The sequence below is a fragment of the Phascolarctos cinereus genome, unplaced genomic scaffold (genome assembly GCF_003287225.1).
Source record: "Phascolarctos cinereus isolate Bilbo 61053 unplaced genomic scaffold, phaCin_HiC Scaffold_4;HRSCAF=312, whole genome shotgun sequence".
Lineage (NCBI taxonomy): Eukaryota > Metazoa > Chordata > Mammalia > Diprotodontia > Phascolarctidae > Phascolarctos > Phascolarctos cinereus.
The window spans coordinates 726246670-726274133 of NW_027555847.1; the positions used below are offsets into that span (position 1 = coordinate 726246670).

Consider the following 27464-nt stretch of genomic DNA (forward strand, 5'->3'; position numbering starts at 1 on the left):
TTAATTATTGAGCCTTTTGGGTTAAAGCCTGGGCAAAGGTCAAACTCTGTCCTGGATCTTAAACCCATATCAGACTCTTAAGAGCGGCCCTCAACATATGAGGAAGGCTTTCCTTGACCTAGCTTTTTGGTTACCTTTGGGACGTGTAAATTATTTTCCTCCAATTAACCCAATGTGACTTCTTTAAAATGAAAACTTTCAGTTCTGTAAAGGGAGAATTTTGCAGACTCAATGTTTAAATTTGTAAATTAGTCTGTTTACTAATTTGTTCTAACTTAGTTTGTTCAACCTTAATGACACTAAAGGAAGCATGGGATTGTGAGCGATTCTTTTTAACTTTTATAACCAATGACGTGGAGGCCTGATTCCAGGTGGGAATAGGCAAGAGCTCACCCAGCAGCAAAGTGGTTTCAGATAGAGCAAAATGGGGAGGTTAAGGATGATAATAGAAGAGATCAAGAGAGGTGGGGTGGGGTCTCCAGTCTTCTGGGTGAGAAGGAGAAAATTTTGGAGAAACAGAAGCAAAGCTATGGTGGGGAAAATTGTTGAGATGTGGGGGCCACCCTAGGGAAGCTGGGGCAGAAAACTCAGTTGGTCAGAGGAAAGGATATACAAGCACAGAGGGAAGCCAGATCCATCATAGTCAAGGGGGGGGGTGGTCATCAGCTCTGCCCACAGTTCAACCAAAATGTCCTGGACAGAGAGATCTCTAGGTCAGAATTGTGCCCTGACACTTGGCCTCTGGTCTGACTCTGGCCTAGCCTCAGGAGAACAGGGTACACATTGAGCAAGAACTCCTTCTGCTGTCTTTTGCATCCAAGATAAGGGAGAAAGTTTTGAGCCTTGTGGCTGAGGCACCCTGAGAAGTATTCCATTCAGAGGAAACATGTTACCAGCACTTGTTTAGATGGATAGAATGTAACTGTTCTGCCCAGGTCTTTGTGTTTAGTGATACATCATTGCATAGAGTCCAGAATCTTGCTCCAACAACAGGACATCAAGATTAAGGAAAAGAAGGAAAAATACCTGGGGATGGGGGAGGGGTGGGGAGGCACCAAAAAGAGAAATCCTCTTGCTGTCTTTATCACATCCGACATCATGGGCCTGAGGGTTTGAGCCTTGGCTCAGTCACCTGAGAAGAGGGTGGCAGATTGGACAGGAATTGAGAGAAGGGGAACCTCCGTGTCCCCTGGTCTAGAAAAGAGTATGATGACTTAGATGATACAGTGTCCTGTCTCTGTCTGGCTGCCTCAGGTGCCCACAAAGGACAAGGGCTGCCTTCCTTTCCTCTCTGGCTGAAGCCTGGAACAAGGCCTGAAGCTTTGAGACTAGAAGCAGCTGGTGGAGGGACCTTGGTTACAGGCACCCACCTAACTTTGGACAACTAGCCTAGGGAAGAACATGCCAGGAGCCCCTCAGAGCAGTGACAGAGGCCACCATGACCCAGCCCTAGAGGGGAAGCCTGGGCCCCTGGGCTGAGGGCCAAAGGGACTCCCAAAGAGCTCCCTGACTTAGCCTCCCTCTCTCCTCCTTGCCTTCCTTGCAGGAGCTGAGGCTAGTCTGCTGGGACCTGTCTCAGGGGGCTGATCCAGGATTGCTTTTGGGTCAGCCTGGCATGGCAGGGATTCCTGGGAGATTTCCCCTTTCCTCTGTTGTCTTGGTCTTGGGGGGCCACCAAAGTTTTTCATGGGCTTTTGACTTTCCTTTCTGTGGCTTCCTGAGCACTTTCCTCATTTTCTCAGACCTGGTTACCTCCTGTGTGTGCAGGGCATTGAGGGGCTGGCATGTGTTTAGGTGGCTGAACTCCTGCCATACCTGGGCATTGCCTTTCTGGTCTAGTAGCTGCTGTGGCTATTCAGGCCATGGGCACCTTTCTCAGGAGCTGACCCACACCAAGGATGGACTCCTGGCCATGCATGAAGCTATGGTCTGTGCTGACCATGGCGGTCTCTGGTTTGATCACGGAATCTCAGAATTGGAAGGGACTTGAGATCATCTAATCTGGATACCTTGTGGAAGCTCCACTTCTCCTAAAACTCAAAAGGACAAAAGAAAGAGCCAAGGAACAGATCTTATTTCTTGGGGGCCACATGGCCTCGGGGGGTGGGGGGTCAGAAGGCCCTTCCCTCTTATCACATGGTCTCTCGCTGGGCACCAAAGGAGTAACTGAACTTGCCTAGATGTGAATGAAATGAAAAAGACTGTGAATGTTGACTCAAGTCTTTTAAAAAATACAGACAGTTCCAGCTAGGCAGCCAGTTCAGAAAAGCTCTTCCCTGCTAAAGTGGCTGGCAATTGGAGCCAGTTACATGAAATATCCACCCATGTTCCACAGTCTTTCAAAGGAACTTCTTTTACACATCATCACTATTCTCCTGGAAGTTATCTCCCTAGCACCCTCCACATGGACATGTTGCATCAGCCAAGGGAGATGATGGCCTCTGTGCAGGGGCCAGACCTGCCCTACATCTTCATTGAAGTTATGGAAGCTATTTTGGATGTTGTTGCAAGGATTGTTTCATTCTTTGTATTTGTCTCCCCAGTGCCCAGTGCCTAGAACATAGCAGGCACTTATTAAATGCTCATTGTTGGATAGATCAAGGAAAAAAGAAAATAAAGTCCCATTATTCAAGATAGTGTCCGGTTCAAGGCATCCTGCCCTAGACAGTTATCAACAGAAAAATGCTCCTGATCAGGTATAGATCACCTATAAAACTGGCTAATATGACAGAAAAAAATGATAAATGTTGGAGAAGATGTCAGAAATTTGGGACATTAATGCATTGTCAGTGGAGTTGTGAACTGAGCCAACCATGCTGGAAGCAATTTGGAAATATGCCCAAAGGGCTCTCAAACTGTTCATACCCTTTGATTCAGCACGAATGGGTCTATATCCCAAAGAGATCATAAAAAGGGAAAAATAAAAAAAATACATTAAAAATTGAAAAATATAAAAATATTTATAGCGGTTCTTTCTGTAGTGGCAAAGAATTGGAAATTGAGGGGAAGCCAATCAATTGGGGAATGGCTGAACAAGCTGTGGTATATGAATGTAATGGAATACTATTGTTCTATAAGAAATGATGAGCATGTGGACTTCAGAAAAACCTGGAAAGACTTGTATGGACTGAAGCTGAGTGAAGTGAGCAGAACCTGGAGAATACTATGCACAGCAACAGTGACATTGTGCCATAATTAACTATGATAGACTTAGCTCTTCTCAGTAATGCAATGACCCAAGACAATTCCAAAAGACTCACAATGGAAACTGCCAACTACATCCAGGAAAAGAACCAAGGAATCTAAATGCAGGCTGAAGCATAATATTTTCGCTTTTCTTGTTGTTTTTTCTTTCTTGTGTTTTTCCCTTTTATTCTGATTCTTCTTTAACAACATGACTGATGTGAAAATATGTTTAATATGATTGCACATGTATAGCCTATATCAGATTGCATGCCATCTTGGGACGAGGGTAAAATTTGGAACTCAAAATCTCATAGAAATAAATGTTGAAAACTAAAAACAAACATTTTAAAAGAAACAAAAAAAAAGAAAGAAAAGAGAAAACTAAAAAAAATTCTTGAAAGATGTTGTCCAGGCTTTTTTTCTTTTAAATCACAGATTTCAGCAAGTCCAATGATTCTTATGTTATCTCTCCTGGATCTACTTTCTAGGTTAGTTGTTTTTCCAATGAAAAATTTCACATTTTCTTCCTCTTTTTAGAAATTATTTTATTTTATTTTTCATCATATGTTAATGTCTCACAGAGTTATTAATTTCTGCTTGTTCAATTCTAATTTTTAAGGAATTGTTTTCTTCAGTGAGCTTTCACACTTCCTTTTCCATTTGGCCAGTTCAATTTTTTTAAGGACTTATTTTCCTCGGCAAATTTTTGTACATTTCCCCCCCTGCTATTTCTTCTTCTTTCATGATTCTCTTGTATTACTCCCATTTCTTTTCCCAATTTTTCTTCTAGTTCTTTAATTTGTAAAATCCTTTCTAAGCTCTTCCAGGAATTCTTTTTGGGCCTGAGACCAAATCAGATTTTTCTTTGAGGCTACATGTGTAGCCATTTTGACACTATTATCCTTATTTAAGTTTATGCCTTAATCCTTCCTATCATTATAGTAACTTTCCATAGCCAATCCTTTTTTTTTCCCTTTGGCTTACTTTTTCTGTCTTTTTTTGTGACTTGATGTTTTCATGTGAGATTTGGGCTGTGGTCCTGCACTGTCCCAGCTTTAGTGCTGGGGCTCTGGGTCTGACTGCTGGCTTTCACTGGATATCACGGCTTAGTCACCGGCTGTCTCTGGAGGGCAGGCTTCACTTTTGGCTTGTATTGGCGGGACTCCTGCTGGTTTCCCCTGGGTGTGGGTTTAGATGTTGGCCTGACCCAGGGGTGGGATCCTGATGCTAGGTTGCTATGGAAACATAGTCCCTCTATTGGACCATTTCCGAACAGCACTTTACTATTGCTCATCAATAGGGTGGAGGCCTCCCTGCTCACTTGCCCAGAGGGCTGCTGGCTTGCAGGAGGGCAGGGCCTCCCTAGTGGATTGTCCCAGGTTTGGAGCCCTGTTACAGGCCCCCTGCTGTGAGGCTACTGCTGCTGCTCCTCTTGGGCCTCCCTCCCCTCCAAGCCCAGACAGACAGACCTTTCTTGGGGGCCTGTGGAGCTGCTTCCCTGCTCCCAGATCAGGTCTGAGAAAGTTTTCTAGTTGTTTGGAGGGGAACTAGGGAGGCATTCAGAGGGCTCCTTCCTAAGTACGCCATCTTGGCATGTGAACAGCCTTCAAATCTGTGGAGATGCCAAAACAGGCTTTCAAAGGCACAACATAATAAAAGTAATGAGAGGGGAGCATGTGGAGGGAGGAAGGGAGCAAATGACAGCCTGGGGAGGGGCAAGGAGCTTTAGAGGGGGAGGGTGAGAGAGGAAGAAGGCACTGCCCAGGCAGGAGAGCAGGGAGAGAGGAAGGGAGGAAGGGTCCTGCTGGAGTTGTCTCTGTCCTGTGCTCACCAGGCACCTCTGGAGCCCAGAGGGGAGGGCACAGTGGGAGCAGAACCTGGGGGGTTTTTATCTCAGTTCCCCATCAGTCTGTGTCACTGTGAGCATTAGCATTACCATCCCACTGCTGACAGTAATAATCAGCCTCATCCTCAGTCTGGAGCTCAGAGATGCTCAGGGTAGCTGTGTTCCCTGAGCTGGAGCCAGAGAATCTGTCAGGGATCCCTGAGGGTCTGCTGCTATCTTCATAAATCACCAGCTTAGGTGCCTGGCCAGGTTTCTGCTGGAACCAGTGTACATAGTAGCTGCTAATTCCATCCCGAGCACAGGAGATGGAGGCCGTCTCTCCCAGGCTTTTGGACACTGAAGGTGGCTGAGTCAGCACAAAGGAGGCCCAAGAACCTGCAAGGAGAGGAAAGAAGACATTGGTCAGAGGCAGGGCCCTCTCTTCCCAAGGGGAGGCTGGACCCTCCAGAAACTTCCGGATGATTTCAGAGAAGGCCCGGCCTGAGACATTGTGGGGCCTGGACCCAGGGAGGAGTCCCTGGGAAGCCTTACCTGGGTAGACAGTCAGGAATGAGAACAGCAGAGAGATCCAGGCCATAGTCAAGGTTCCTCCCAGAGCTCAGTGTCCTGAGGCTTCCAGCTGGGGTTGGGCTCCCCCAGGGCTCTCTTAAGAGTAGCCCAGGCTCTGCAGGGAGGAGGGCCCCACATGCAAATGTGTTCCTGTTCTGGATCCCTGAAGGCGGAGCCTCAGGTAAGGACTGACTGAGCCTGTGGGCTCCTGGGGTAGAGGGGGCAGGTCCTTCTTCTGGCAGGGGAGGGTTATCATGGGCCTGAGGTCATTTCCTACTCTGAGATTCTGGGATTCTGGGAGTCAGGTTCATTCCTCCCCAGGTCTGTGTCTGATGCTCCAGGACCTTGTCAATATAACTGCACTGTTTTCTCCCGCTGGACCTTCCTTGTGCACTGGGGCCTTCTCACCATGGACAATCCTTCGGCCATGCTGCCCCCTCCTCCCTTTGGTCAGTTCACTGAGGACCTGCTTGGGGAGAGCCAGGTTTCCTTCCCCTCCAGCTGTGCCTGTAACTCTGGAGGCTTCAGAAACACCCTGGGATGGTGACTTCTCTCCCCCATCACTGTGAACCCCTTTCATGGGGTATCTTCCCCTCTTAGAATGTAAGGTCCATGGGGGGGGGTGTAGCTAGGTGGCACATTGGATAGAACACTGGCCCCAGAGTCAGCAGAACCCGAGTTGAAATCCGGTCTTAGGCACATAACACTTACTTGCTGTGTGACTCTGGGCAAGTCACTTAACCCCAATTGCCTCACCACAAAAATAAAAATGTAAGCTCAATGAGGCCATGGACTCTCCATTTATTTGCATTGGTACCCCCAGCACAGAGCCTGGTACACAGAAAGAGATTAATAAATGCTTGTTGCCTTGTCCTGCCCCCAATCCCGAGCTGCCTCATGACCATCCAAAGAAATAATTATAACAGAGAATGCGCCCAGCTTCTGCCCCAAATCCCGATGCTACTGCTGCTCAGGCCAGAGGAAGAAAGCCAGGCAGATCTTCACTGTGAGCCTCACTTCCCCATTGGTGACATGAGGGGGATTGGACCAAGGATCTCTAAGCTCCCTTCCAGCTCTGGCCTTCAGTGGGCTAACCAAGATCTCAAGATTCTCAGCAGATTCCCCACAGACTGAAAGCCTTAGGGAGACAAAGGTAGGGCAGTGTGTGAGAAAACGTATTTAATTTTTTATTTATTTAATTTTATTTATATAATACTCAGACAATAGGATACTAGCAGGTCAGCACTTTCTCCATATTCAGAGTATCCTCTTAGAAGGTCTTATCTCCTGCCTTCTGCGAATGATGCTTCAAGCCAGATGGGGATTGAGAGATCTCTCTGGGCCCCACAGTCCCACCATCAGAGTCAGGGAGACCACCCAGACCTCAGACCTAGGACACATGCTGAGCCTCAGAGGGCCTAGGGGTATCCTCCCAGCCTCAGCTCATGCTGGGGCTCAACCCTCCTGGGATCATTGTCCCTTGGCTGGGCCTCCCTTTTCATTCCGTCCTGAGAAATGGAAGGATTGAGATGTCTGCTGATGGAGAAGGAACTCCACAGGAAGGTCATCACAGATCTTGGAAGCAAGTGTGGATTTTGGACAGCTTTGGTCTTCGGCTGAGAAGGAAAAAAAGATAGAGAGAAAGAAAGCACAGACTTTGCCTCCTCTCTGATGTCAGAGCTGATCATCCCTTCCAGCCTGACTATATGGACAACATAAAGCCATGTAACACAGACATCCTGATTCAGGATTTAAATGTCTTCCTAAAATTGCTTGATTCAATTAGAGTGAAAGCTCTGGCTTCATGTACATGTCAGTAACTTAAAGGAATAAACAATACGAATTTACTCATCACCTGGCTTGTTGTCCCTTTAACTTTCAGGTGGACACAATAAATACTAAATGCTGGCTGTCCCTGTGGGGCTGAGCCCACACCCACCATCAGGCAGATCACAAAGATCTGGGAATGGAGGGAGATGTGGGGAGGGGGAAGTTGGAGGCCCTTTCTTGCTGCAGCCCCCTCTTCTGCCTGAGGCCTTTCCTCATCCCTCAACCCACAGCTGAGAGGGCCCTACCCCCCAGCTCCCTGGCATTTGTCTGTGTTGTTCTTCCTCATTCAGGGGCATCTGGACTCCTCCAGTACAAGGGAAGCGCCCTGAGAACAGAGACTGTTCCTGTTTGGTATTGTGCCCCCAGCACCGGGCACAGTGCCTGGCACTGGGTAAGCACTTGGTTATCCTGTGATCTTTCTGTGCATTTTTAGTATCTGAGGGTGTTGTTGAAAGTCTGTGGCCTAAGGGAATTCTGAAGTGTCCCATAAAAAGGGAGGGAGGCTCTCCATCTGCCCCAGTTCAGTGGGAGGGTCTGGGAAGGCAGCATCAGCTGAGCCTCCCCCAGGCCACTTAGCAGAAGACCAGGAGCTTAGGGGCCGGGAGCCCCAGGGGGCATTTCCAGCCCAGCCCAGCCCCAAACTCAATCTAATGTCTCCCTCTGGTGGCCACAGGGCCCATGGCGGCCCCAGGGAAGGTCAGGAGATTACAGGATAAGGCTTTTCCACCCTTGAGTCATGATTGAATGCCCACCCCCCATCTCTGGCCCAGTTCTCTCATTGGTCCTTTTTCTCCCCGCTTTCTATTGTTTTCTCTTCATCCTTCTCTTCTTACCTAACATAGGTTCAATCTCTTCTAGGGACCTTCCTTGTCTGAGTCTGAGCCCTTGAGGGCCTCATTACTGGGCTTCCTTCCTCTTTTAAATGTGTCAGTGTCTGTAGGAAGATGAGGGCATCTCTCTGCTTCATTCAGTAGGCATCCTATGGCCCAGGGGTGTAGAAATGACTGCTTTTAGGTGAACCAAGGCATCCAAGACTGAGAGAGAAAGTTGGGGAGAAAGAGAGAGAAATGGCCTTTGTGGCAAAGTGTTGGGAACTTGGAAGCACCTCAGAGAATGTGGAGATGTAAGCGATGAAATGTCAGAAGTGAAGCCTCCTCAAAAGGTCAATAATTTTTGATTATTACTTTCAAAATCCTCCCCCACTCAGACCTTATTTTTAAGCATGTAACAGAAAGAATAAGCCTTTCCCCCCTTCTCCCCCAACCTGAGCAGTTTGCCCTTGGCTTCCCGGCTCTTTCCTTGTCTTTGAATTTTGAGCCGGGGATGTAAGCCCCACCTCCCAGTTAGAATGTAAGCCCATCCCCAGTTAAGGGGAATAAGGGATAGTGGTTGGCGGAGAATTGTTGGCCTGGTGCATGGGGATTTGTTTGCCTTAGAGTTGAGAAGGCATCTCCTGTTGCATACCGGCCTCTCTGTCCCTTGTATCAAAGGAACAGACAGCCATCTGGTGAGATTGTGATAAAGGTAACCTTTGCTTTCCACCTTGAGAAGTCTCTGAGTTCAATTTGGGTTAGGGTCACTGTCCCACACAGAGAGGACTGTTCAGTTTGGTCTGAGAGGAGAGTACATGGAAGCAGGGGGAGAAGCCCGACTCTGCAGGGTCAGGAGAGCTGGGATCAGGGACAGTGCCAGGCTTAGCTGAGGCTCAGGGCTGACCCCAAGATGTGCAAGACTGAGGGATGTCCAGGTCACGCTCATCTCCTCCGACATGCCTGACCTCTAGTCTCCCTTTGTCCCTGTACCAGGAGAGGTGGACACAGACTGGAGCAGAAAATCTCCCTACCTTGGGAGGACAGGAGCCTTTGTGATGCCCCCTTGAGAGTTTGCTGCCTGATTAAGTCACTCTGAGAAGAGGATGGGAGCTGCAGAGGGCATTAGGGAGAGGGAGAATCATTATCCCTGTCCCACAGCCTCAGGAAGAAGCCTCAGTCCTTGGATGAGGGCTTCCTCTGACCCTCCATACTTCCTCTATCCATGAAGGGCTGTGGGCTGCTCTCTCTCCCTCCCTACTTGAAAGAGACCTGTAACAGGTTTTGTGTCTGTGAGGCCAGAAGGAGCTGGCCGAGGTTGGTGAGGATGAATCCTCCATAGACCTAGAGATCCCAGGGCCAGGGAGGAGCAGATTAGGTAAAATCTTCACCAGACATTGTGAGGCAGGCTATGGAACACAAAGGGGACTGTGGTTCTCTGAGCTTGGGAACAAGAAGGCAACCCTAAGAAGCCAGCTAGGACACCCTCATGGTCTCTTCCAAGCCTTCTCTCTAAGGGCTAAATTAAGTCTGCTGGGCACTATCTCAGGGAGCTCACCTGAAATCTCTCTATGGAATGCCCTGGTATTGCAAGGAGCCACTGAAGATTCAGCACGTTGTGTGTTCTTATCTGTGTGTGGACAGCAGGACCTTCTTTGTGATTGTGAGGGGAATGTATGGAACTGTCCTCCAGTTACCTTCCAGAGCTGTTATACTGTTGTCCAAGAACAATGTTGAAGGTGTGAAAAATGATTTCTCTTGGTAATCTGTGTCTTGGAGACTCAGAGCTCCCAAGCCCTGCTTCTGCTGCAAAGTTCTTCAGAAAGACATTACTAATAATGAGATTGCATTAACTCTTCTTATCCTTGTGAAACCTGACCCAAGCCTGGATTGATTTTATCCTCCTCAGGCTTTGGTGGAGATACGTTCTTGTGCCTAGATAGCTGTAGATGGTCTGATCGAACAGGTAATGATTAAATGACCTAAGTCACATACTCAAAACCTCATTTTAATACAGCCCACCTCTCAGTATGTTGACCAAACAGGGCTGATTGGCACCCCTTAGGAACACCTATCTCTGAAGGGCATAACCCAGTACCGCTAAATCCCAAATTGAGGCAGTTGTGAACTGGCCCCCTTGGGGGGCAGCTTTGGACTGAACTCTCAGGCAATGAATGTCAAGCCAGCTTGAGAGAAATTAAACCATGGACACTCGCATCCTGATTTTGTTTGTCTCTTTCTTAAAACAGAATATATAATTGGTGTTTTGGACTACTGTGAATTCGGACTGTGATTTGGGGCAGCTTTTCAACCCATCAGCACTGGGATTGGTCACTCACAAGACTTCTTTTTCTCCTGAGGTCTCAGCTTTGAAGGGAGGGTGAGTCTTATCCCCCAAATCCCTGCTCCTTGTCTACTGGGCTCCTCATATTAGAGCACAGTCCATTTTTCTCCATGTGGCTCTGGAGGCAGAGATCTAGACTGGTCTCCTAGAAAGGAAGGATATCCTCTACAATTTGGCTATGGGTCAGTCAGAGTAAGTTGGTGTATGAAAAATTGAATTGCAATCTACATTGGTTGCTTTTAGAAGGATGTGGAACTAAAGGATAACTCTGAATTTTGACCAGTCTGATTCTAATTCTCAATTGGTTTATCTTTAAAACAAACTAAGCCAAAAAAGGCAACCAGAAAATTAGACCTGTGGGCACTCTGTCCTGTCATTCTATCCATGTCTCTGTGTCTCTGTGTGTTTGTAAATTGTTTCATGTTTGTGGTGAAAGATTTAGAATGCCGCCAGAAAACTTCTAAGGCCAGCAATTACAGAGAACACTGAGAAAGAACTCCCACCTTAGGCTTTGAGTGGGAGATTAAGACCTTTTTTGGGGGTCCCAACACTGGTCTAGTTGGGATACCAGAATAAAGTTAGATGCTGAGTAATGGAATCAAAAAGCCGGGAGACACTCCCAGAAGTGAGTGGAAGGTGAAATCAGAGCAGCAAGCAGCCTTTTAGACTGACAAGAATCTAAGCCAGGCAGCCCAAGCTAGCTGAGAGTTTGAATCCAGGTTTAAATAGATCCAAAGCTAAAGTTTGTACTTTATGCTTAAATTAAATCTAGAGAACTCTCGTTGCACAGCTCCCACCAATACATCTGATATCAGGGTCATGTGTTTAAGACTGCAAAAATAAGAGTTTTTCTGCCTCTTAAGCAATTACTTTGGGATTTCAATGATTTATTTAGAATGCATATTAACATTATAAAAGCTGTTTGTGAAAGGTGTGGGAGAAATATAGCCCTCTTCTTTTAGGTGTTAACTCCCTCCAGATTCTATAAAGTGAAGACCCAGGACAAAATTGGGGTAAGCATAAATTTTAATTTGGAATGTAAAGGAAAGTGGCGGAAGTTTGAGTGATGGGCTTGACATATTAGGAAAGACAACAGAGGTCTGAGGAAGAATATGAGTGGTAGGAAAAATAGAGGATAGATGGGAGTGGGGCGGTCAGCAGCAAGCCCATGAGCTCTAAGCTCCCCCTCCCATCCTTGGATGGTTGTTCTGGGTGCCTTTGTGCCAGCTTCGGATGGTTTGAGCATGCTGAGTGGGTGTGAGGAAGTTTGATTTTAAGTACAGAGACTGAATATGAAAATGTTGTAGCTTGATTTGAAAACCAATAAAGTTATAGAGGATTAGAAGGCATTATGTCCACTTACCTTTCAGGATAAAGATGGAAGAAGGCCTTATTAAGTCGAACGCTACAGAAATATTGGCTATGGCAAAGATATTGCTTGTCATATTCTGAGGTTATTATATAAAATCTTAAAATGTTTCCTTGTACTGGAATTCTGGAGGTTTATGCCTGGGGAAATTAGGCACACTTAGGTCTTTTGTTTCCTGGGGCAAAAGCAGCAGTTAGACTAGGATCTTCTCCAAGCCTTCCCTACAAGAGCTGAGATAGGTTTGCTGGGCACTATCTCAGGGAGCTCACCTGAAATCTGTCTTTGGAGTGCTCTGATACAGCAGGAAGCCAGTGAGGATTCACCAGGCTGTGTGTTCTTTGCCCTGTGTGGACAGCAGAGCTTTCCATGTGACTCTGAGGGGAATGTATGGTAGTCTCCTCCTGTTACCTTTCAGAGTTGTCATACCTGTGCCAAGAACCGAATTCTGTTTGTTGTTTTGATGAAACCTCTGGTAAAGGGTGAACCCCATTCTGTTTGTTCTCCTTTGACAAAACCTGTGGTTAAGAGGGGAACCTGATTCTGTTTGTTTCTTTAGACCAACCCTCTGGTAAGGTTGACAGTTATGGTACCCTGACTCAGATAGGACATTGACTAGAGACTGGATCCTTCCCCCAACAGCACTGGAGTAAATATCCTTGGTGACCCCAGGTTTCTTTAATGAGGCTCAAAGCAGAGACCACCAAGGTCAGCAGAGACCAGAGCTTCACTCACAGAGTGTCTCATAGAGTAATTAGTCTTGACTTGTTCAATTCTCAATTTTAAAGAATTGTTTTCCTCAGTGAGCTTTTGCATTTCCTTTCCCATTTAGCCAGTTCTATTTTTTTAAGGAGTTGTTTTCCTTGGTGAATTTTTGTATATCTTTCCCCATGCTAGTGACTCTTTTTTCATGATTCTCTTGTATTACTCCCATTTCTTTCCCCAATTTTTGTTCTCATTCTCTGTAATTTGTGAAATCCTTTCTAAGTTCTTAGAGGAATTCTCTTTGGGCCTGAGACTAAATTAGATTTTTCTTTGAGGCTTCACGTGTAGCCATTTTGACACTGTTGTTCTTCTTGAAGTTTATGCCTTCTGCTCCCTATCACTATAGTAACTTTCCATAGCCATTGTTTTTTGCTCACTTTTTCTGTCTTTTCTTTGACTTGGTGTTTTCATGTGAGAGTTAGGCTCTGGTCCTCCATTGTCCAAGCTGTAGTGCTGGGCTCTGGGTCTGACTGCTGGCATTCACTGGGCATCAGGGCTTAGTTGCCCGCTGGCTCTCTCTGCAGGGCAGGATCTCTTCTGGCTGTCCTGGGGGGAGGGGCCTGTTGGATTCCCCTGGATGTGGGTTTAGATGTTGCCTTGCCCGAGGGGTGGGGTCCTGAAGCTGGGTTGCTATGGAAACATAGTCTCTCCATTGGCCAGTCCCAGGACAGGGCTTCACTAGTGTCAGCAATGGAGTCAAGGCCTTCCTGGTCACTTGTGCTGGTGAGTCAGTGGGGCAGGGTGTGGCAGAGCTGCAGGGACTTCTGGCTAGTGGCTTGGAGGAGGGTGGGGCCTCCCTGGTGGATTGTCCCAGACTTGGAGCCCTGCAGCAGGCCCCCTGCTGCTGCTGCTGCTGCTGCTCTTGGAACTCCCTCCCCCTCCCACCCCAGCAAGACAAACCTGTCCTGGGACCCCTAAGTTGCTTACTTGCTTATAGATGAGTTCTGAAAAAGGTTTTAATTTGGACGGCTTCAGTGGGTTCCTTCCTCAGTCCTTCATCTTGGTACCTGAATAGGCTTCAAAGCTGGGGAGAGGCCAAGATAGGCTTTCAGGGGACCCCACAGCAGAAGGAATGAGAGGGGAGCACTGGAGGGAGGGAGGGAGCAGATGAAGGCCTGGGGAAGGGGAAAGGAGCCTTAGAGGGGGAGGGTCAGAGAGGGGGAAGGGGCTACCTAGGCAGAAGAGCAGGGAGGGAGGAGGGGAGGACAGAGTATGAAGGAGAAGTTGTCTCTGTCCTGTCCTCACCAGGCACCTCTGGAGCCCAGAGGGGAGGGCAAAGTGGGAGCAGAGCCTGGGGGTTTTTGTCTCACTTCCCCATCAGTCTGTGTCACTGTGAGCTTTAGCATTATTATCCCAGTGCTGACAGTAATAATCAGCCTCATCCTCAGCCTGGAGCCCAGAGATGCTCAGGGTGGCTGTGTTCCCTGAGTTAGAGCCAGAGAATCTGTCAGGGATCCCCGAGGGCCTGTTGTTATTACTATAAATCACCAGCTGAGGGGCCTGGCCAGGTTTCTGCTGGTACCAGTTTAGAGCATAACTACTTGATCCAACCCCGGCACAGGAGATGAAGGCCGTCTCTCCCAGGCTTTTGGACACTGAAGGTGGCTGAGTCAGCACATTGGAGGCCCTAGAACCTGCAAAAGAGAAGGAAGAAGACATTGGTCTGAGGCAGGGGCCTCTCTCCCCAAGGGGAGGCTGGATCCTTCAGAAACTTTGGGATGATTCCAGAGAAGGCCCAGCCTGAGACATTGTGGGGCCTGGACCCAGGGAGGAGTCCCTGGGAAGCCTCACCTGTGTAGACAGTCAGGAGTGAGAACAGCAAAAAGATCCAGGCCATGGTCAAGGTTCTTCCCAGAGCTCAGTGTCCTGAGGCTCCCAGCTGGGGCTGGGCTCCCCCAGGGCTCTCTTAAGAGTAGCCCAGGTCCTGCAGGGTGGAGGGCCCCACATGCAAATCTGTTCCTGCTCTGGATCCCTGCAGGAGGGGCCTCAGGGGAGGCCTGACTGTGGGCTCCTGGGGCAGAGGGGGCAGCTCCTTCTTCTGGCAGGGGAGGGTCATCATGGCCCTGAGGTCATTTCCTACTCTGACACTCTGGGATTCTGGGAGTCAGGTTCATTCTTCCCCAGGCTCTGTGTCTGATGCTCCAGGACCTTGTCAATGTAACTGAACTGCTTTCTCCTCCTGGACCTACCCTGTGCACTGCAGTTTTCTTGTTGCCATCTAGGGCTGCTAAATACCCTGAGAGGCAATGGTACAGGGTTTGAGTGTGCCTGGAAAGAAGTTGACTTCTCAAGCCTTATTTCAGTTAGAGACACAGGGTTGATTGTGTTGCCAATAGAAGCAGGCAATAGTCCAAGAATCTGCGCATTTGATGAAGATGGGACTGCTATTTTTATGTAGAAAAAGACTGAGAATCTCTGGATGGGATGAAGGAGAGGCAAGTAGCCTGGGGTGGAACAGGTACAGACAATGGAAGGAGTGAAGTGTGAAGAGGGCCCCAGTGAAAGGGCTGTTGGAAGGATTATTGGGGGCAGCTAGGTGGCACACTGGAAAGAGTACCGACCCTGGAATCAGGAGGACCTGAGTTCAAATCATGCCTCAGACACTTGATACTCACTAACTGTGTGACCCTGGGCAAGTCACTTAACTCCAACTACCTTGCAAAAAAAATGGAAAAAGAAATGGATTATTGCCTGGTAGAATGCCAGGGATGTGGGCAGCTAAAATGTGTAGAAAAGTTCAAAGGCTCCTTTTAGGGCTTCAGATATCATCCCTATACTTCTCACCAAGGAGTATTCCTCCACCCTGCCACACCGTCCTCCCATTGGTGAGATCCCCCAGGACCAGCTTGGGGACAGCCAGGCTTCATTCTCCTCCAGCTGTGCCTGTGACTCTGGAGGCTTCAGAGATACCAGGGATGGTGACTTTTCCCCCCATCACTGTGAGCTCCTTTGCTGTTTGTGTTCTCTTAGAATGTCAGCTCCATGAGGGCAGAGACTCTCTTTCTATTGGTTTACATTGGAATCCTCAGCACTTAGGACAGGCCTGGTACACAGGAAGGGATTAATAAATGCTTGTTGCCTCACCCTGCCCCAAATCCAGAGCTGCCTCCTGACCATCCAAGGGAACAATGATAACAGAAAGTGGGCCTAGCTCCTGCCCCCAAATCCCCAGGCCTCCCCAGAGACTTCAGAGGAAGAAAGCCAGGCCCATCCTCACTGTGGGCCTCACTTCCCCATTGGTGACATGAGGGGGATTGGACCTGGGATCTCTAAGCTCCCTTCCAGCTCTGGCCTTCAATGATCTCACCAAGATCTCAAGATTCTGAGCAGATTCCTCAGAGACTGAGAGCCTTAGAGAGACAAAGGTAGAGCAAGCTTTAAGAAAATGTATTTATTAAAATTTAGCTTTATTTTTGTAATATTCAAGAAAATGAGAGATAGGCAGGTGAACAATTTCTCCAGGGATTGAGATGTCTGCTGATGGAGAAGGAATTCCCTAGGGAGGTCATCACAGATCTTGGAAGCAAGTGTGGATTTTGGACAGCTTTGGTCTTTGGCTGAAAAGTAAAAAAGAGAAATAAAGTCCCGGCTTTGCCTCCTCTCTGATGTCAGAGCTCTCCTCCCTTCCAGCCTGAGCCCTGATGCGCTCTCTCTGTTTTTTCTGTCTTGTCCCCTTTCCCTTTTCCTTCACTTTTCTCACCACCTCAGCTCTTTCTGGGCTCAGACCCCTGACCTTAACCTCACTGTGCTAGATAGCATTCTCTACCTATCCTGCAGCCAGGTGGTACAGTGATCAGAGCTTTTGACTTGGAGTCAGGAAGATCTGCTTTCAGTCTTGTCTCCGAGGCTTATGAGCTATGTGACCCTAGTCAAGTCACCTAATTCTCATGTCTGTGAAATGGGAACATAATAGTGCCTACCTCCCAGCGCAGGTAGTGAGGCCTAAATGACCTAAAACGTGGCATTGTGCTACAAACCTTCAAGTTCCAGGTAAATGCTAAATGCTGCTGTCCCTCTGGGCCTGAGCCCACACCCCCCATCAGGCAGATCACAAAGATCTGGAATGAAGGAGATGTGGGGAGGTGGGGGAAAGGGGGAGACCCTTTCTAGGGTCCTTGCTCCAGCCCCCTCTTCTGCCTGAGGCCTTTACTCATCCCCCAACCCACAGCTGAGAGGCCCCTCCCCCAACTCCCTGGCATTTCTCCCTGTTGTACTTCCCCATTCAGGGCCATCTGGGCTCCTGCAATAGAAGGGAAGTGCTCTGAAACAGAGCCTGCTCCTGTTGTTGTTGTGCCCCCAGCACCTGGCACAGGGCAAGTGCTGAACACTTGGTTATCCTGTGATTGTTTTGTGCATTTGTAGTACCTGAGGGGGTTGTCTGAACTCTGGGGCCTAAGGGAATTCTGAGCTGTCCCATAAAAAGGGAGGGTGTTGGGAGGAGACTCTCCATCTGCCCCAGCTCAGGGAGGGGCTGGGAAGGCAGCATCAGCTGAGCCTCCCCCAGGCCCAGAGCAGGAGACCAGGAACTCAGGGCCCAGAGCCCCAGGGGGCATTTCCAGCCCAGCTCAGTCCCAACCTCATTCCAATGTCTCCCCTCTGGTGGCTGCAGGGCCAATGGCAGCGGCAGGGAAGGTCCAGAGACATCAGGAAATGAGCTTTTCCACCCTTAGTCATGATTGAATGCCCATCCCCATCTCTGGCCCAGTTCTCTCATTGGTCCTTTTCTCTTCATCCTCTCTTTTGTCTAAGATGGGACCAGTGTCTTCTAGGCACCTTCCCTGTTTCAGGTTGAGCCCCTCAGGGCCTCATGACTGGCCTTTCTTCCTTTGTTAAATGGGTCAGTGTCTATAGGAAGATGAAGGCATCTCTCTACTTCATTCAGTAGATGTTATATGAATACAGGGCGTGGAAACGACTAATTTTAGGAGAACCAAGGCTGAGAGAGAAAGTTTGGGAGAAAGAGAGAGAAATGGCTTTCTTGAAAGGATTGTTGGGACCCTGGAAGCACCTCAGAGAATTTGGAGAGAATCATTCAGTTTGGTCAGAGAGGAGGGCACATGTTAGCAGGGGGAGAAGCCAGACTCTGCAAGGTCAGTAGAGCTGGGATCAGGGACAGTGCTAGGCATAGCTCAGGCTCAGGGCTGACCGCAAGATGTCCAAGACTGAGGGATCTTCAGGTGACACTCATCTCCTCAGATACAATTAACCTCTGGTCTCCCTTTGTCGTGGAGCAGGGGAGGTGAGCAGAGACTGGAGTGGGACATCTACCTACTATGGGAGGACAAGAGTGTTTGTCATACCCCTGATCGTGGACTTGAGAGTTTGCTGTCTGGTTAAGTCACTCAGAGAAGAGGATGGGAGCTGCAGAGGGCATTAGAGAGAGGGAGAAGCATTATCCGTGTCCCATAGCTCCAGGAAGCAGCCTCAGGCCCTAAGTCAGGGGGCTTCCTCTGACCCTCCACACTTCTTCTATCCATGAAGGCTGTGGGCTGCTCTCTCTCCCTCCCTCCTTGGAAGGCTCCATTTCACTGGACTGGATTATATGCTCCATATGGAGCCTATGGAGAAATTAAATTAGCAAAGGGAAGAAAGTGAAAAATCATCTGCTTCGTTCTGTATTCTCACACCACCCGGCTGGGCGGAGAGCATCTGTAGTGAGGAGTCCTTTGCCGCGGACTTGGCACCGTCGTCTTGCTGAGAAGAGCCCAGCGGCTGACGGGTCTCGGTGGTACGGTATGGCGGCTGCCCGGTGCCGAGTTCCCCCGGTTCTGCTGATCACCGTCCGCAGGAGTCCGTGAAGGTCTTTCCCGGTTGCACGGGAAAGCATGCGGTTCTTCCCTCCATGGAACAGCGTCACGCTCCATTCCCATTCTCGGGCGCTGGGCGTTGAGACATTCCTCCTCCCTCCCCCTGGCCCACTTGCTGGGCAGGTCCTTCATTTCCCCTGCCGATCCAGCAGAGGAAGAGCTGCTGTGAGCAGTGCTGGGCCCCTTTGCCTTTTCTGGGCTCTCTTTGGTATGGGGAGCGAGTGGGGGTGTGTCCCGATGGCGGGGTCTGCAGATTTCGATGGTCGGAGTTCCATAAGGCTCTGCCGAGTGTTTGGAGCAGGTCAGGAGCGCAGCAAGAGCGTGCAGGGTCTTCTTGGTGGGTGGGGAGGAGTGGGGCGTCCAGATGAATTTCTGTCTAGTTGTTCAGAAGTCGTTGGGCCATGGAGCCCGCACCAGTTCTGGAAGACATGCCTTGCGTCAGGGCATGCAGCGTCTGTGGGTCGGCTCCGTGCTCTGCATCCAGCAAGTGAGCAAACCACTTGCATTTCTTCCTCTTGTCTGGGAACCAGTTTCCCGCCTGGATAGCGGAGAGGCCCAGCTGAGCCACAGGCCTTTTTCTCCATCTTTCTATGCCAGGCCTGGACAGAAATCTGGGCAACAAGTTTTAGAGCCAGTATTTCCAATAAAGGCCTCATTTCTAAAATATATGGAGAACTGATTCAAATTCATGACAATGCAAGGTGTTTCCCAATTGATAAATACTCAAAGGATGTGAACAGGCAGTTTTCAGATGTAGAAATTACAGCAATTCATAGTTATATGAAAAAGTGCTCTAAATCACTGTTGATTAGACAAATGCAAATCGAAATGACTCTGAGGTATCACATCACATCTATCAGATTGGTTAATACGACAGAAAAGAAAAGCGATAAATGTTGGGGAAGATGTGGTAAATTTGGGACACTAATGTGTTGCTGGAGGAGTGGGAACTGATTCAACCATTGTGGAGAGCAATTTGGAAATATGTCCAAAGGGCTGTCAAACTGTGCATACCCTTTGATTCAGCAATACCCCTACCAGGTCTATATCCTAAAGAGAACATAAAAGAGGGAAAAATAAAAAAAGACATTAAACAACACAAAAATATTTATAGCAGTTCTTTTTGTGGTGGCAAAGAATTGAAAATCATGGGGAAGCCCATCACCTGGGGAATGGCTGTACAAGCTGTGATATACGAATATAATGGAATGTTCTACAAGAAATGATAAGCAGACAGAATTCAGAAAAACCTGGAAGGATTTACGTGAACTGATGCTGAGTGAAGTGAACAGAACTAGGAAAATACTCCCCACAGGAGCAGCAGCATTGTGCCATGATTAACTGTGATAGACTTAGCTCTTCTCAACAATGCAATGATCCAAGACAATTCCAAAAGACTCACAGTGGAAACTGCCAGCTACATCCAGGAAAAGAACTATGACATCTTAATGCAGATTGAAGGCTATTATTTTCACTTTTCTTTCTTGTGTTTTCCCCTATTATTCTGATTCTTCTTTCACAGCATGACTAATGTGGAAATATGTTTAATATGATTGCACATGTATGGCCTATATCAGATTGCATGCTATCTTGGAATGGGGGGAAAATTTAGGACTCAAAATGTTACAAAAGTCAACAGTGTAAACTAAAAATAAACATTTTTTTTTAAAAAAAGAAACAAAAAAGTAAAAAAAACCAAAAAAACTCTTTTAAAATTTATTCTTAGTTTCAACATTCACTTCCACAAGATTTTGAGTTCCAAATTTTCTCCCCATCTCATCCCTCCCCCCTCCCTGAGATGGCATGCATTCTGAATACCCCTATTCTCCCCTCTCTTCTATCGCTCCCCACCTTCTCCTATCCCCTTCCCTTTCTATTTTCCTGTAGGGCAGGATAGGCTTGTATACCCCATTTCCTATATTTCTTAATCCCCAGTTGCATATGAAAACAATTTTTCTAATATGTGTTTTTAAAACTTTGGGTTTCAAATTTTCTCCCTTCTTCCCTCTTCACCCACTCTCATTGAAAAGGCAAGCAACCCCATACAGGTTATACATGTGTAGTTACGCAAAATGCTTCCATGGTAGTCATATTATGACAAACTAAGTGTTTCCCTTAATCCTATTCCACTGCCCCCCATTTATTTTTTTCTTTCTTTTGACCCTCTCTCTCCTCAGAAGGGTTTGCTTCTGATTACCCTCTCCCTCAATCTGCCCTCCCCTCTATCATCTCCCAGCTCTCTTGTCCCCTTCCCCTCCCTATTTTCTCAGAGGGTAAGATAGATTTTCCTATCCAATTCAGTGTGTATGTTATTCCCTCCTTAAGCCAAATCCTATGAGAATGAGATTCACTCATTTCCTCTCACCTTCCCCCACTTCCCTTGCACTGTGAAAGCTTTTTTTTGCCTGTTTTATGTGAGATAATTTACCCCATTCTACCTCTCCCTTTCTCTTTCTCCCAGTATTATCCTCTCTCAACCTTTAAGTTTATTCTCTAGATATCACCCCTTCATCTTCAACTCACCCTGTGCCATCTACCTATCTATCTATGTATTAAAAAAAAAATCTTGAAAGATGTTGTTCAGGCCTTTTTTTTTATTTAATCATGGCTTTCAGGAAGTCCAATAATTCTTATGTTATCTCTCCTGGATCTATGTTCTAGGTTAATCATTTTTCCAGTGAGAAATTTCATATTTTCTTCTTTTTTTACTTCTTTATTTTGTTTTTTTCATTGTATGTTAAGGTCTCACAGAGTTATTCATTTCTGCTTGTTCAATTCAAATTTTTGAGGAATTCTTTTCCTCTGTGAGCATTTGTACTTCCTTTCCCATTTGGTCAATTCTCTTTCATAGGGAGTTATTTTCCTTGGTAAATTTTGATATTTCTTTCCCCAAGCAATTGATTTTTTTTCATGATTCTCTTGCAGTATTCCTATTCCTTGGCCCATTTTTAATTTATTTCTCTAATTAGTATTTAAAAATCTTTTTTAAGCTCTTCCAGGAATTCTTTTTGGGTCTGAGACCAAATTCCATTTATCTTTGAGGTTTCACATGTAGCCATTTTGACCTTATTGTCCTCTTCCAAGTTTGTGCTTTGCTTCTCCCTATCATCATAGGAACTTTCCATAGTCAACCTGCTTTTTTGTTTTTTGCTCATTTTTTCCTACCTTTTTCTTGTGTCTCGGTGTTTTTAAGTGAGAGTTGGTCTCTGGTCCTGCACTATCCCCAAGGTTTTAGTGCTGGGGCTCTCAGTCTTTTTTTTTTTAATTGTATTAATTTATTTTGATTTATCAACAATCAGTTCCATATGCTTTAAATTAAAAAAAAAGTTTAAAGTTTTTCTCCACCTTCCTCCCCACTGCCCTCCCTAAGATGGTACCCAAGCTCATATAGGCTATACATTTACAATCCTATTAAACATATTGTCACATTAGTGAAGTTGCAAGTAAAAATTAATAGCAATAAGAGGAACCATAAGAAAGAGGAAACAAAACTGAACAGAACAGAAAAAAAAAAGGATAGAGATTCAACCTCCATAGTTATTTCTATGGATGTGGATAGCATTTTCCTTCACTAGGCCTCTGGAGATGTCTTTGATCCTTGTATTTCTGAGAAGGGTTAAGTCTATCAATATTAGTCATCGCACAACGTGACTGTTACTGTGTACAGCGTGTGCTCTCAGTCTTACTAGTATCCTTCACTGGGCATGTGGCTTTAGCTGGGTGAGTCCTCTGGGGGATAGGCTTCCCTTCTGCCTTAGGAGCAAGGTCTCTCTGTTGGCCAGCCCCAGGGTGGGGCATGGCTACTCTGATTAGATCCATGGGGTGGGGCCTTGCAGAGCTGCACAGACTGCTCACTGGCCCAGGGGGCTCCTGGCTTGCAGGAGTGTGGGGTCTCCCTGGTGGATTGTCCCAGACTTGGAGCCCTGCTGCAGGCCTCCTGCTGTGAGGCTGGCTGCTGCCGCTGCCCTTGGACTTCACTGTCCTTCCAGTCCAGTGAGACAGACCTTTCCTGGGGGCTGGCTAAGCTGCTTCCCTGCTCCCAGATCAGGATTTGAGAAAGTTTTCCAGTTGTTTGGAGGGGCATTTGGGAGGCATTCAGAGGGTTCCTTCCTCAGTGTGCCATCTTGGCACCTGAACAGCCTTCCAAGCTGGGGAGAAGCCAAAATAGGCTTTGAGGGACACAACTGAATGGAGGCAATTGAGAGGGGAGCATGTCGAGGGAGGGGGTGATCAGATGAGGGCCTGGGGAGGAGGAAGGAATCTTAAAGGGGGAGGGTCAGAGAGGGGGAAGGGACTGCCCAGGCAGAAGAGCAGGGAGGGAGTAGGGGAGGAAGAAGCGAGAGGGAGAAGCTGTCTCTGTCCTGTGTTCACCAGGCACCTCTGGAGCCCAGAGGGGAGGGCACAGTGGGAGCAGAACCTGGGGGGTTTTTATCTCACTTCCCCATCAGTCTGTGTCACTGTGAGCTTTAGTATTACCATGCCACACTTGACAGTAATAATCAGCCTCATCCTCAGCCTGGAGCCCAGAGATGCTCAGGGTGGCCGTGTTCTCTGAGCTGGAGCCAGAGAATCTGTCAGGGATCCCCGAAGGCCTGCTGCTAGTGTAATATATCACCTCTACAGGGGCCTGGCCAGGTTTCTGCTGGAACCACTGTACATAGTAGCTGCTAATTCCATCCCCAGTACAGGAGATGGAGGCTGTCTCTCCCAGGCTTTTGGACACTGAAGGTGGCTGAGTCAGCACATAGGAGGCCCCAGAACCTGGAAGGAGAGGAAAGAAGAGATTGGTCAGAGGCAGGGGCCTCTCTCCCCAAGGGGAGGCTGGACCCTCAAGCAGCTTGAGGATGAGCTCAGGGCAGGCCTGGCCTGAGACAATGTGGGGCATGAACCATAGGGAGGAGTACCTGGGAAGCCTCACCTGTGTAGACAGTCAGGAGTGAGAACAACAGAGAGATCCAGGCCATGGTCAAGGTTCCTCCAATAGCTCAGTGTCCTGAGGCTCCCCAGCAGGGGCTGGGCTCCCCCAGGGCTCTCTTAAGACCAGCCCAGGCCCTGCAGGGAGAAGGGCCCCACATGCAAATCTGCTCCTTCTCTGGATCACTGCAGGAGGGGCCTCAGGGGAGGCCTGACTGACCCTGTTGGCTGCTGGGGTAGACTGGCAGGTCCTTCTTCTGGCTGGGGAGGGTCATCATGGCCCTGGGGTCATTTCCTACTCTAAGATTCTGGGATTCTGGGAGTCAGGTTCATTCCTCCCCAGGTCTGTGTCTGATACTCCAGAATCTTGTCATAGTAGCTGAACTGCTTTCTTCTCTTGGACCTTCCCTGTGCACTGGGGCCTTCCCACCATGGACCATCCCTCCACCATGCTGCCCCTCCTCCCATTGGAGGGGTCCCCCAGGACCTGCTTGGGGTAAGCCAGGTTTCCTTCCCCTCCAGCTGTGCCTGTGACTCTGGAGGCTTCAGAAACACCCTGGGATGGTGACTTCTCTCCCCATTAATGAGAGCCCCTTTCATTGGTTTTCTTCCATTATTAGAATGTAAGCTCCATGGCAGGGGCAGCTAGATGCCCCTGTGGATAGAGTACTTGCCCTGGAGTCAAGAGGACCCGAGTTCAAATGTGGCCTCAGACACATAACAGTTACTTGCTGTGTGACTCTGGGCATGTCACTTAACCCCAATTGCCTAACCAACAACAATAAAAAATGTAAGCTCCGCAAGGGCAGGGACTCTCCATTTATTTGCATTGGCATCCCCTGCACATGGCCCAGGGCCTTGTACACAGCAAGGGATTAATAAATGCTGGTTGGTTGCCTTGCCCTGCCCCCAATCCCGAGCTGCCTCATGACCATCCAAGGGAACAGTAATAAGAGAAAGTGGTCCCAGCTCCTGCCCCCAATCCCCCAGGGCTCCTGCTGCTCAGGCCTCCCCAGAGGCTGCAGAGGGAGAGAGCCAGGCACAGCCTCCCTGTGGGCCTCACTTCCCCATTGGTGACACGAGGGGGATTGGACCAGGGATCTCTAGGCTCCTCCAGCTCTGGCCTTCAATGATGAAGCCCAAAGGGCCTGTTTTCATCTGGGATTCTCAGCAGATTCTCCAAACGCTGAGGCCCTTAGGGAGCCAAAGGTAGCGATAAAGTTCAAGAAAGATAAATTTTTTATTCATTTTTTTAATGTTTATGCAATATGAAATAAAACAAGAGGTTGGCGGGTGAGTACTTTGTCAGTATTCAGGGTTTCCTCTTAGACCATCTTATTCTTGTCTTTCTGGGAATGATGCTTCAGGCCAGATGAGGAATGGGCATTCTCTATGGGCCCCCAGCAGGCTACCATCAGAAATGGGGAGACCACCCAGACCCCAGCCCTCTGACACATGCTGAATCTCACAGGGCCTGGGGAAGTCTTCTGCAGCCTCAGCCCCCCTGTCATTATCCCCATTGTCTGAGGCCTCACTTTCGTATCTATCTCATGGCTGAGTGGTGCAGTGGTTAGAGCTCAGCACTTGGAGCTAGGAAGACCTGCTTTCAGTTCTTATCTTTGAGGCTTATGAGCTGTGTGAACCTGGGCAAGTCACCTAACCATTCTGGGCCTCTGTTCCCTTCTGTGTAAAATGGGAACATAATAGCACCTACCTCCCTGGGCAGGTAGGGAGGCCCAAATGACCTAACCCATGGCATTGCCTTACAAATCTTAAAGTTCCCAGTGAATGTTAATGCTGGCTGTCCCTCTGGGCCTGAGCCCACACCAACCATCAGGCAGATCACAAAGATCTGGGCATAGAGGGAGATGTGTGGAAGGGAGGGTAGGAGGCCCTTTCTAAGGGTTCTTGCTGCAGGCCCCTCTTCTGCCTGAGGCCTTTCCTCATCCCTCAGTCCACAGCTGAGAGGCACGCCCTCCCCCAGTTCCCTGGCATTTCTCTGTGTTGTCCTTCCCCATTGAGGGGCTCCTCCAATAGAAGGGAAGCCCCCTGAGAACAGAGCCTGCTCCTGTTTGGTATTGTGCCCCCAGCCCCTGGCCCAGGGCCTGGCAGAGGGTAAGTGCTGAACACTTGGTTATGCTGTGCTTGTTCTGTGCATTTTTAGTACCTGAGGATGTTCTGGGGCCTAAGAGAATTCTGAGCTGTCCCATAAAAAGGGAGGGTGTTGGGAGGGGTGCTCTCCATCTGCCCCCAGTTCAGTGGGAGGGGCTGGGAAGGCAGCCTCAGCTGAGCCTCCCCCAGGCCACAGAGCTGAGACCAGGAGCTCAGGGGCCAAGAGCCCGAGGGTGCATTTCCAGCCCAGTTCAGCGCCAACCTCATTCCAATGTCTCCCTCTGGTGGCCGCAGAGCCAATGGCAGCCCCAGGGAAGGTCCAGTGACCTAAGGAAAAGGGTTTCTTCACCCTTAAGTCATGATAGAATGCCCATCCCCCATCTCTGGCCCAGTTTTCTCACCGATCTTTTCTTCCTCCCCCTGCCCCCACTTTCTATTCTTTTCTCTCCATCCCTCTCTTTTATCTAACATGGGACCAATCTCTTCTAGGCACTTTCCTTGTCTGAGGCTGAGCTCCAGGATTTCATTACTGGACTTTCTTCCTCTGTTAAATGGGTTAGTGTCTGTAGGAAGATAAACACATCTTCCTGCTTCATTCAGTAGGCATGTGATGGCTCAGGGGTGTAGAAATAGCTAATTTTAGGTAAACCAAGGCATCAAAGTCTGAGAGAGAAAGTTGGGAGAAAAAGAGAGAAATGGCTTTTGTGGAAGAAGTCTTGAGGGCTTCGAACCACTTCAGAGAATGTGGAGAGGATCATTCAGTTTGGTCTAAGAGGAGAGCACATGGAAGCAGGAGGAGAAGGCCGACTCTGCAGGGTCAGGACAGCTGGGATCAGGGACGGTGCCTAGTGTGGAAAATGTGGTGGGGATGTTGCTTCTGCATGTCACTCAGTCAGTGGCTGGACACCTATGTGACAACATTGGAGTCAGTCTAAACTGGAGGGAATGTGAGAAATGGCTACTTTTCATTTCCACAAAAGTCAATGGAAGAGGTAGGTGGAAGTTGAAGAGGGGAAGCCATAAATTAGAATAAAAAACCACTATTGGTAGATGGATAGACTAAATGGCCAAAAAGCAGTTCTGAGGTTAAGTACAGATTAATATCAAAAGGGGTATTCCCTAATAAAAGCAAAAGCAGTTGAGGGCTTGGGTCCCAGAATTGTGGGGAGGGGGGGATTAGGGGCAGAGACTCACATGGGGAAGTAGGTGGTTTGGATAGGCTATAACCTATATAGTAGCCATTCAGTGGGGAAACAAGGCAGGGAAATTCTACTGAGGAATAGGGAATAAAAAGGTGCGTATTTGTCAGACATAGGTGCTCTCACATGTGGGACACCCAGCCTCCCAGGCCATTAATAAAGCTTCTTCCTGGTTCAGCAAAGGCTTTGTGGAATTCATGGTACAGCTAACACTAGGCTTGGATCAAGCTCAGGGCTGACCCCAAGATGTCCGAGACTTCAGGATGTCCAGGTCACACTCATTTCCTCAGACATACCTGACTTCCGATCTCCCTTTGTCCCTGTACCAAGGGAGCTGGGCACAGACTGGAATGGGAAATCTCCCTACCATAGAAGGACAGCAGTCTTTGTCATTCCCCTGATCATGGACTTGAGAATTTGCTGAGGAATTGGAAAATGATTTCTCTTGGTAATCTGTGTCTTGGAGACCTAGAGCTTCCAGTCCCTTGCTTCTGCTCCAAAGTTCTTCAGAAAGACATTACTGATAATGAGATTGCACTGAATCTTCTTATCCTGATCAAACCTGACCCAACCCTGGAATGATTTTACCCTCCTCAGGCTTGGATGGAGACACATTCTTGTGCCTAGATAGCTCAAGATGGTCTGATAGAACAGGTCATGATTGAGTGACCTAAGTCATGTACTCAAAACCTCATTTTAATACAGCCCACCTCTCAGTATGTTGACCAGTCAGGGCT

The 27464-nt window shown here is 48.1% G+C and overlaps 1 pseudogene and 1 gene segment (V, D, J or C); both read right to left on the reverse strand.

Moving 5' to 3' along the window:
* Positions 1-27464, reverse strand: part of LOC110202566 (immunoglobulin lambda-1 light chain-like) — a 157132-nt pseudogene that overhangs the window by 95014 nt on the left and 34654 nt on the right. The window lies entirely within an intron of this gene.
* Positions 3772-14594, reverse strand: LOC144457159 (immunoglobulin lambda variable 3-25-like). The segment is given in 2 exon segments: positions 3772-5407; positions 14487-14594. Coding segments are annotated over 2 exon segments (363 nt in total).